This window comes from Candoia aspera, chromosome 1 (genome assembly GCF_035149785.1).
Source record: "Candoia aspera isolate rCanAsp1 chromosome 1, rCanAsp1.hap2, whole genome shotgun sequence".
In the NCBI taxonomy this organism is placed as follows: domain Eukaryota; kingdom Metazoa; phylum Chordata; class Lepidosauria; order Squamata; family Boidae; genus Candoia; species Candoia aspera.
In genome coordinates this window covers 230390482-230402086 of record NC_086153.1, presented here as the reverse complement: position 1 = coordinate 230402086, position 11605 = coordinate 230390482, and the positions used below count along the sequence as shown (strand labels likewise).

The following is an 11605-nucleotide window of genomic DNA, read 5'->3' as shown; positions in this document are numbered from 1 at the left end:
CTTGAAGTGATAGAACAGCTTTAAATAACTAATACAAAGCCAGTCTAAAAACAGCAGCCTGTTTCACAGCAGTATGGTATGGGGGTTTTAAATTATTTTTCTATTATTTAAAAAGGAGAAACAGACCATGTTTAAAATGAGCTTTACAAGAACAGCCACCACCACCCCAACTTCATAAAGTTAGACTAAGTACAATCTAGTTCCAGTGATTTTTCTGAGAACTACTTGGCTTAAGATATTCATTCTCTCCTCCTTCCATTTCCAGTCAGTGTTCTTCCCTTTTGCCCTTGTTTTCTCTTCTTTTTCCTATCCAGTGCAAGTTCTGAGTAACTGTCAAGCAGGGAGATGGATAGGTGCATGAAAAGTTCATAAATTTATACAAAAAGTCTTGTTTTTCTTCTTCTTCTTACCTGGTTCTGGGGGGGAAAAAACTGGACCAATTCTGTTGGTCAGCTGCAGTGCAATGACACACTTAATTTAAAACAAAAAAGCAGAAGGTAATTGGTGATGGTAGGGGGCAAAACACAGCTAACATACAGTTAAGTATTGCATTCAGCTGGATTTAGTCCCCAGAAAATATGCATTATGGAAACAGAAAGTGTGATCTGATTGTAGTTTACCTGCAACAGATTTTACTCCATGCAAAATCTGTTATTATTTTAAATTGGGAAAATTGTAATTATTCAATGAGAGAATTTATTTATTTATTTGTTTGTTTGTTTGATTTCTATAGCCGCCCATCTCAACAAGTGACTCTAGAATACCGTATCTACCTGGATGTCTTAATTTAATGGCTATTTTTGCTTACATTTGAGAAATTTAAAGAAATTCTAGTAATTTTAAATACATGTGTGCATTCATACATAAATTATCACATGAGTTTCAAGCGTGTCCCTGGGCTTTTTAATTACCTTTTCAGTTTTGCTCAGAAGTAAATCTGAATATATTCAGTTGCTTATTCAGAAAATAAGTGTGAAAAAAATACGGATGCAAATTCTGTTAATTTGAATGACAAAGAGTTAAACTAAAATTCTCTTCATTTTACTTCTCTTCCCAACACTATGAATAGTATTGTATTAGGGTCAGGGTTAGTATTGTGTTAAATAGGAGGAGGAATACAGCAACATACACTTAAGGGATGACATCATGCCAAAAGCAATCCAGGCCTCATGATATCAGCTCCCTATTATTTTTAAGTACTAACCACTAATCATGTACATTGATTCAATCATATAATATAAATTTTCTTCAGTAGAATTTAATTCCAAGGTAGACCAGGTTGTAGCCTAAATGCAATAGCTAAATTCTTAAGCCCGTTCAAAATTACCTATTGGTTTTGCTGCCCTCCAGCAATAAACGAATGTAGTTACTCCTCTGGGAACCAAAAAGATTTATCCTTGAAAGATTTCTGTCACTTCATTAAATTATCTTTACTCACTGATGGCAATAAATTCCATACATTCATTTTGTCTTGTACAAAAACAAAAACTGTTTTTCCTTATCTGTACTTTGGAATTTTGCAGGTTTGGGGGAAAAAAAAATCTGGACATGATGCTTGAAGAAAACACCACCACAGTTGTCAAGGACTTCATATTTGTAGGATTAACAAGCAGTCCTAAAATGCAGATCATCCTCTTTTTAATATTCTTTGTCATTTATGTAACTACTTTGACTGAAAATTTAGGAATGGTTGCTTTAATAAGGACCAGTGCCTGTCTCCATACACCTATGTATTTCTTTCTCAGCAGCTTGTCCGTTCTGGATGTATGCTTCTCTTCCGTGTTTGCTCCAAAGATGTTAGTGAACTTTTTGGCAGATAAAAACTCAATTTCCTTTATTGGGTGTGCAGCACAGATGTACTTTTTTATAGGCCTAGGGAGCACAGAATGTTTTCTCCTCGCTGCAATGGCTTATGACCGGTATGTGGCTATCTGCAAACCCTTGCTGTATCCTGTCCTCATGTCTCCTAGAGCCTGTATTCTCCTGGTGGCAGGTTCCTATGTTCTTGGGCTTCTTCATTCTCTTATACATACTATCTTTACTTTCCAACTCTCATTTTGTGATTCTATTATCAATCATTTTTTCTGTGATATTACTGCACTTTTGTCACTTTCTTGTTCAGATACCAACATCAATGAACTTCTGATCTTTTATATAGCTGGGCTTGTGGAAATAATCACCATCCTGAGTGTAGCAGTTTCTTATACATACATTCTCACCAGCATTGTAATAAGAATTCACTCTGCCTCAGGCAGGCTCAAAGCTTTCTCCACTTGCATTTCACATCTTACTGTGGTCACCATCTTCCATGGGGCAATCCTTCTTTTACATTTCCAACCAAAGTCTGGCAACAGATTGCCTCATCAAGGTATGAGTGACAAAATTCTTGCTGTTTTCTACACAATTGTTATCCCCTTGCTGAACCCTTTGATTTACAGCCTGAGAAACAAGGAGGTGAAGGATGCCTTAAGAGGTATATGGAGAAGAGCTGGGGTCAAAATGATTAGATAAATTAAAAAAAAAAAAGCTTTCCTGATTTTTTTTTTGCGGGGGGGAGAGTCATGGTACTGCAATTAAACTATAAGCAATTTTTCTCAAATGAAAAAATAGAATGTCCTTTGCTATCAACGACAGAGTGTACAGTACATGCTTTAATATGCTCCACTATATTCTCAACTATTCTTCTTTACATGTACTTGATGGCAAAGGGTAGGGTCTCCCTTGAAGACCTGTTTTCTCTCCAGGCGCAGGGCCAAGATGTCATAAGATCCTGCCTAAGTGTGTTTTTGGAGCTAATTGCCTGTGGGACAATGATTTTTATGGATTTGGTATTTTGTACTCTGATGTTTTTAGTCCTATATAAGCTGTCCAGAGTCATTTGATGAGTGGGCAGCCTTAAAAATGAAATAAATAAATTGTGAGGATCCTAGGTTCAGATATCCCAATATTAATAAGCTTCACGACAACCCTCTTTGGTTACAGGAAAGTTATTTTATTGAGATACAGTTCATTGTCCTGCAAAGTCACAAGTGAATCAGATTCCCTTGCCCCGCTCATTAAGTTCATTGGATTTTCCTGCCTCCCATTTGAAATTGAATGCTTGCCACATTTTTCAGTTTTATGGCTCCGTTCCCAGGCTCTGTTCTTTGAGATGGTGTTATTTTAGATAAGAAATTGGCCACAACAATTCCCTCTGTGCCTGCTCATACTGTCTCCGTTACTAAGCAACAAATCACTCTTCCCCCCTCTCACTTATACAACCCATGGCAGTGGAGAAATTCCAGAGGCTATTAACTATTGCTCCTGGAATGATCCTCTGACATAAATAAATGAATAAATCTATGTACATCGCTGTGAGCTGTAAAATCTTAAGACTCTGGAAGCACAGTCTTCCTTCATCCAGGAAGCAGCACTGTTGAGTTAGCTTTCACAGCTGGCATCTTAAAGTTGCCAAGGTTGAAAAACACTGCTCTAAACTAAATTTCTTCTATACCTTCCCTATTTCCCATGCCATTCTCTGAACTCTTGCTTTACATTCTCTTGATTTGAAGGTGCTTCCCTCTGAATTCTTTAATTCAACCTAAAATGATTACAGTTACTTGTCTGTCTGTCTCTCTGTCTGTCTGTTCATTTGTTTGTTAGATTTCAATCCTGCCCTTAAATCAGGAGCTCAAATGAGTAAAAGGGAAGGAAGGAGAGCCTTCTATTGATCACTCCCATGATCAATAGAAGGCTCTCCTTCCCTCTCTTTTACTCGTTTTCCCCTCTGGGGTTTCCAGCAGCTGGATTAGCTGGACCACCCCAGCATTCCAGCTGTAAAGGGAAAACACCTTCTGGTGGGTGTCTGTGCGTCAAGAGAAGAAATTGCATATGTGTGTTGGAGAGCAGGAAGAATGAAGGCTGCAGGCAAGAGGAGAGGAAAGTAGGAAACACCAGGACAATGTCAACTTGGTGAGACTATAGGAGCCAGGGTGAAGAATGCAGTGGGTGTCTGTAGGCTGGAAAAAGTGGAGCAGAGAGCAGAACCTGGAAGCCATGCCAACTCCTCAGAAGAGCCAACTGAAGCAAACGTTGTCCCCTCCCAGCCAAAGAGTGGGGGGCTGAGAACAAAGGAAGTCCCAGCAGCAGCTCAGAAATGAGGCAACCCATATTTGGCTGAGAAACCTCAGCCTGTCACAAGTCAGCCAAACCTACGTTTTGGTAAAATAAAATAAAATAAAATAATAAAACAAGACAAAACACTATACTGTACAGTACTATAATATACACTGCTATGATTAAAGGTTTTACTGCAAAGAATACCTTACATCATAATTTTTAAAAACAGAGACATACATATATTGTAATATTATACAGATATTACATCATTATTCATGGACATTTAGATTTGCACTTCCAGAATTCTGGTGTAAAAAATTTTTTCTGTGATATTGACATATGGAAATGCCTTAAGTCTATTTCGAAGTTGGATAATTGTTTAAAGGTGTTTATCAGGTTGGTCCCTTAAAGGTTTAGGTAAAGGTAAAGGTTTCCCTTGACGTAAAGTCCAGTTGTGTCCGACTCTAGGGGGCGGTGCTCATCTCCGTTTCTAAGCCTTAGAGCCGGCGTTGTCATAGACACTTCCGGGTCATGTGACCAGCATGACGACACGGAACGCCGTTACCTTCCTGCCGAAGCGGTACCTATTGATCTACTCACATTTGCATGTGGGACTAGCAACGGGAGCTCACCCCGCCACGCGGTTTCGAACCGCCAACCTTCTGATCGGCAGCTCAGCGGTTTAACCCGCAGCGCCACCGCGTCCCTTAAAGGTTTAGACTGATGTTTTTGTTTTGGGGATAATGATTTTACCATGGGTAAAAGGACATTAATCAAATGTAGATAATTTTTTTTGTTATTTTAGTAGGCAGAGAGGAGTAAAATTTTAGTGAAGTAGGATAATATTTGAATATTTGCTTATTAGGTGAATAATTATGTTAGAAAAGGAGAGAGAGTTTGTTTTAGTGGAGAATGTCATATAGAGATGGAAATGTTTTATAGAAATAATATTTATCTTAGTTTAACTTAGAGTAAGAGATTGATAATGAGTTATATACAGTATATCTTTGTTGTAGAAAGTCAGAAGCCACCATGGAATAGTCTGCTCTGTATTTTTGCACTTTTTTTAGTTTTCTTTTTTCTTGTACTATTCTTTGTTTTATTCTTTTTAGTGTTTACGTATTTTATGTATATGTTAAAAAAATTAATAAAGCTTTATAAAAATAAAAAATAACCCCCCCCCCCAATAAATACAATGGGAAACTGAACAAGACCATTCAAAGAACCCCAGGGGGACTCCACTCTGCTGGACCCAAAAGCCTGGGGAAAAAAAACAAGTTGTCACTGATTTTCTAAAGGCAAGTGGAGCTGGGGCCTGTCCCGCATAATGGGGGGAGTTCATTCCAGAGCACATGCTCAGCTGAATGTGGCCCAAGGCTTGACATTCTCCACATTCTGGCAACAGTGGCATCCTGTATATCTTCTCCATTTTTTCTTTTCTCACACGGAATTGATCTCTTATCCAAGCCTGCAGGAATAGCTGCAGCCAAAGACACATTGGAGTCTGTAGAGTATCCCAGCCTCTCTAAAGACTGGGAGGGATGCAGAGAAGTTCTCCAAGGACCCAGAGCCTGGAGGGATGAGGTTTGTGCTGTGGGGAAGGACAACTCTGCTTGTATTCGCACATAACCCAGCCATTTTGTGATACCAGTTTATGTATCTGAGAGTGAGCTTCGGTGCAAGAATGTTTTTGCTTTGAGAAATGATGTAACGATGTAATGGCTCTCTCCCTGGAATTCAGTCACATCATACAATTTCACTCAGTGTCTATTTCCTCAGACTTGCTAGCCCCTCATTCTCTATTTTGGGTAAGTACTGATGTTTTTAAATGATGTGATGGGTGTGTGGCTGTTTCCTTCCCCCCGCCCCAAACCCAGGTAAGCCTCACCTCCCTTTGCTCTTCTATGTACGGGCCTTGAATTCTGGACCTGTTTTGACCCTCTTGAGGTTCTTGGCAGGCTGCTGTTCCCTTTGCCCATTAATTTTCTGTTCTTTTTGTATGTCGATATTGGCTCTCTACTGCTTGAGGCTTAGGTTATTTCTATCTGAGAAAGCCCTTTGTTTTTAAGCAGAGGAGGAGCTTTGAAAGGAGAAGAGATGATGCTTCCCAGTGGCTCAGGCATCCAACCAAGCAGGACTCTGTATAGTGAATCCTGCTTCAAAATGGCAGAGTAGGAGGACTGTGTGTAAACAAAGAGCATGCCAGGAGCTAAGGCTAAACTACACCCTGCATGTCATATGGGTTGTGCAGGTGCTTCCTTTTTCTTTACTCTACAAAAGCCAAACAGTGACCCAAATCAGACTGGGATCCCCACGAGGGCTCTCCATTCTCAATAAAGTGATCTGATATTTAATTATCTGAAATATGCATTACATTATTTAATCCTCTGCAATGTAGAAGTCGCATCTCTATTAATTTTATGAAGGGAAGGGAAGGGAAGATTAATTTACAAAGATTATATTTCTGTATGAATATTTGACAGCCCCAAAAGGGCATATCAATATCTATTTAAAGAGGTATTTCTTGAATAAACTAGATAGCTTGATTATGTAGGTTGAATTGTAAAAAATGTGGTGAAGGTTTTAAATGAGATACTCTGAATCTGAATTCAAAGCCATACCATTGGTAGGGTGGGATTGGTGGAAAAAGTATGGAAAAGTATATGGAGAAAGGTGGAAAAAGTGTAGAAAAGGGTGGGATTGGTGGAAAAGGTAGCCCAGCATATTCAGCAGCATCAAACAGAGGAAGAAATGCTTAAATTTATTTCATTGACTGGAAGGATATTTTCAGTGAGCTCAAATAGAGAACTAAGCCTGCTGTGTATTTCTGCATCTAGTGCTGTAAAGTAGACTGCCTGTGTAATGGAAGTTACATTTTAGGGAAACACCACTCTACATTCTTCATAAATTCCCTTGTCTTTTCAAGCAGCTCAAACTAGTGGTCATCCCTACATTTGGAAGCCATTAATTCCCTGAGTTACTGCTAGGAATTACTGAAAAACGGTTGCTTTTCTTGGCCTTCCACATTTCTTTACCTTGCAGGTCTGAAAGAAAATGGCAGAGGAAAACAGCACCACAAGGGTCAAGCATTTTGTATTTGTCAGTTTCACCAACAAGCCTGTCCTGAAGATCACCCTCTTTTTTGTGTTCCTGATCTCTTATATCGCTACTTTGGTGGGCAATATTGGCATGATTGCTTTAATCAGGGCCAGCCCCCAACTCCACACTCCGATGTACTTCTTTCTCAGCAACCTGTCCTTTATAGATTCATTATTCTCTTCTGTGGTTGCCTGTAAGTCTCTGGCGAATCTGCTGGAAGATAAAAAATCCATTTCCTTCACTGGATGTGCAGTGCAGATGTACTTAGTCATAGGCTTGGCGAGCGCAGAGTGCTTTCTTCTTGCTGCAATGGCCTATGACCGGTATGTGGCTATCTGCAAACCCTTGCTGTACCTGGTCCTCATGTCTCCTAGATTCTGTATTCTTCTGATGGCAGGTTCTTACCTTCTTGGCTTTCTGCATTCCCTTCTGCATACTATTTTCACCTTCAGATTGCCATTCTGTCAGTCTGAGATCAATCAGGTATATTGTGACGTCACGGCCCTTTTATCACTCTCCTGTTCTGACACTCACCTAAATGAACTCCTGATTTTTTATGTGGCTGGACCTGTAGAAGCCACGACCATTCTGAGTGTCTTTCTTTCTTACATGTATATTCTTGCCAACATTGTAAGGATCAGCTCAGTTTCAGGCAGGGTAAAAGCCTTCTCCACTTGTACTTCACACCTAACTGCAGTTACCATCTTCCATGGGGCAATCCTTATTTTACATTTCCGACCGAAGTCAAGCAATGGATCACCCATCCAAGATGTGAGTGACAAAATTCTTGCCATCTTCTACACTATGATGATTCCCTTGCTGAACCCTTTGATTTACAGCCTGAGAAACAAGGAGGTGAAGGATGCTCTGGTTGTTATTCAGAGAAACATCTGGAACAAAATAATTAAGCAATGAAACTTTGAAGAAGCCAAGAATTTTTTATTATTAAATCTGCAACAGTTTGATATGGAAGGAAATGATACAACCATCATAATATAACTTATCTATGTATGGCTATTTGTAATTTCTTAGCATTTAATGTTAACATAGAATATTTAATTGCCTTGAGTATTATATTTTATTTTTGGAAGATCTGCAGTGAGTTACAGTCTCATAGGTCTTTGCTGGGAGTGGGTGGGGGAGTGGCAATTTGTTTCAATGAGACACTTTGCTCCATGGATGGAACATCTTTCATCTCTTTGATTGTCTGTCTAGCCTTTCCTTGAGTACATCTCTGAAGGAGATGCATCTACTTCTCTTGGTTCCACAGCCAAACTACCTGTATAGTTAGGAAACCACTCCTAACATTCAGTTGGAATCCACCTTGAATATCTTGAATATATTATTTTGAATCCTGCACTCTATAGCAGAGCAGAATAGGTCTTGACCTTTCTCAGCTGGATATTCTTTCAGGTATTTGAAGAGTGCTATCATATTTCTCTAGACAAAACATTCCCAGTTCCTTTAATCTCTCTTCTTCATAACCCTTGTTTTCCTAATCTTCATCTTCATAGCCCTTGTTTTTGATGATGATGCAAAATAAAATGGAACTGTTGCTTTTTCTAATTTAGAAACTGTACTTTGTTGATGAAGCCTAAAGTTTGCATTTGACTTTTTTACAACTACATCCCAACATATTTACTTTACAATCCACCAGTATTTTAAGAACATTTTCCACAACTTTTATTACCAAGCTGTGTTTCCCCCATTCCATACTTGTGCATTTGTGTTTGCTCAGTCAAGAATATCGCTTCTCTGTTAAATTTCATTACAGTATGTTATTTTCAGCCCATTTCTTAAAATTGTTTTGGATTTTATTTCTGTCTTCTAGGGCAGAGGTCTCCAAACTTTTTTGATCGTACACCCTCATAAGTAAAACATTTTTGAACCTGCACCCCAGTATATGCAAGTTTATTTATTTATAAATTATATACATCTACTACTGTATTACCATATTATGTACATTATGAAACATACCCCCGAATATATGTTTTGCACATTCTGCATATCTAGTATAAGTATAGCTTAATTTCTTTCTTATTTTTTTAACATAAAAATATAAATTGACATTTTAGTATTTTCTTCCCACACCCCAATGGAATGTTTTATGCCCCTTACTTTGGAGGCCATCGTCCTAGGGCAGCATTTCTCAACCTCAACAACTTAAAGATGCGTAGACTTCAACTTCAACATGCTGGCTGGGGAGTTCTGGGAGTTGAAGTCTACATATCTTAAACTTGCTAAGGTTGAGAAACACTGTTCTAGGGTATTAGCTATCTCACCCAGTTTTGTGTCAACTGCAAATTTGATATGCATTCCTTTAATCCAGGTAATTAATAAAAATGCTGAAGAAAATGGGTCTCAGAATGAGTCTTGTGATATTCCATAATATACCTTCCTCCAGTTTGATTAAAAAAAAACCCACTGTGAGCCACTTACATATCCACCTCATTGTCATGTTATCCAACTCATTTTTAACTAGCTTACCGAACAGCATGACATGAGATACTGACATCAAAATACAGTTCACCTAAGGAAGTAGAATAGTAGTGCAATCCATCAAAAAGGAAAAATGAGCTTGGCAAACTTTGTTCGTGACAAATTCATGCTAACTTCTGATAACAATCACATTGTTTTCAAGGTACTCACAGTTCAACCACTTTCTAATTAATTCTACAATCATAAATGATGTCAGACTGATTGGTCTGTAGCTCCTTGGAGTTAGGGACAACATAACAGTACTACTACGCATCTGTCAGTTCACATATTCTCCTGGATTTCTCAAAGATATTACATCAAGGTTCAGCAGGATGCAGTCCATTTGCCCCTGGTGATTTAGATTTATGCAAAGTAAATAGATATTCCCTGATTACATTTCTGTTCATCTTAAGCTTCAATCCTGTCCTTTCATTCTGCTTTTTACAGTCTCCTGGTAAAATACATGTTCTCTTGTTTGAGAAGACTGCCACCAAAAAAGGAGTTGAGAAACAGAGTTTTTTCTTTGCTATCTGCTAGCATTTTGTTATCTTCAGTGAACAGTTTGTATAATGACTTGCTTTTTTTAAATTTAAGATCTATCTAAAAAGCCCTTTTTATTCTTTTCTTTTATTCCTGGAAACAAATTATGAAAAGGCTTAGGATGCTTTGTTCATCTGTTTGTCCATCAGTAAGATAACTACCCCGCCACCCCCCGCAAAAGAAAAGAACAGCATAGGACCAAATTTGGTATGGTGGGAGAAGCCGGCAAAAGAAATATCAAAGTTTTTAAAAGGGCCAGATCCAGCTGGGGGCTGTGGAGAAAAAAAAATCCAGAAAAAAGTCCTCAGTGATTCCCTGTGGAAGAAGTAGATTGGCAGTGGCTTGGGGTATTGCTGATTCTCCGTTCTAAGCCTCCTTGCCATCTCCTTCTTGATCATGTAATACAGAGCATATGCAACCTATTCTATGCTTCCCAGAATGCAATACTGGGTACTTACAGAGTGCATACAGTATATGGAAATACCCAGGGAGAGTGGCAACACATATGAACCCACTCTGATTAGGCCTTTACACACACATACATACATCAAGGGAAAGGTGGTGGTGGCAACACACATGACCACATCCTGATTAGACCCTGGGTACAAAGTGCAGACAGACATATGCATGTTGGAGGTCCAAATTCAATGGCTGTGACTCTTCAGCACCTCATCAGCTACTGGCCACAAGGGCCATAGTGAGCAACAGTGAATTAAGGATTTACTCTTTGTCCCCTCTGTCCATTATTCTGCCTGCTATTTGCTTAAGATGACCTCTTATTGGACACTTCCTTCTGCCTTTCTTCCCAGGCACATACACACAGAGCACACGCTCTTGGCCTGTCCTTCTCATAAGATGTAGCTGGCAATGTGCTAGGCTTTGCCTATCCCTATATTATATTTCCTGTAAATCGCTGGGCTGCTCCCAAAGCCTTTGAGGCTGAACTATGACCGTACCTTTGGATTTGCAACTTTTAAATGGTGTTTTTAAAATGCTTTATTCCTGATACACGTAATTGTTTATATTGTATATTTTTGGTTTTCAGTTTTTACTATTATGCATTTGTTTTAACTCAAAGAATGGACTTGGGGAATTGTATGTTGCTCAGAGTCAGTTGACTCAAATGGTCTATAAGTCCTGTAAATAAAGTTTAAAAAACAACTCTCCCTTATGTTATAGTTACAAAACTTGTTTCACTACTCATTGTTGAGATCAGAGTGCTGCTCTCAGGAATGCTCACATGCACACACAGCATACTGCAACCTCCAATAACAAAAACATATACTAATGCAACATGTTACTTCTTGTGTGTGTGTATGCGTGCCTTTCAGTCAGTCCTGACTCCTAGAGACTGCCTGGACAAGTCCCAGCAGTTTTCCTGGCAAGGTTT

General features: G+C 38.9%; 2 protein-coding genes across 2 annotated transcripts; both read left to right on the top strand.

Moving 5' to 3' along the window:
- Positions 1 to 1548: 1548 nt before the first annotated feature.
- On the top strand, positions 1549 to 4428 carry LOC134487331 (olfactory receptor 5T17-like). The gene is made up of 2 exons (XM_063289067.1): positions 1549 to 2473; positions 4400 to 4428. Exons 1-2 carry the CDS (start codon positions 1549 to 1551, stop codon positions 4426 to 4428), a joined length of 954 nt encoding a protein of 317 aa, XP_063145137.1.
- Positions 4429 to 7152: 2724 nt separating this feature from the next.
- Positions 7153 to 8112, top strand: LOC134503040 (olfactory receptor 5G9-like). Its single transcript, XM_063311685.1, has one exon. The coding sequence runs from the start codon at positions 7153 to 7155 to the stop codon at positions 8110 to 8112; it is 960 nt and encodes a 319-aa protein (XP_063167755.1).
- The last annotated feature ends 3493 nt before the right edge of the window (positions 8113 to 11605 follow it).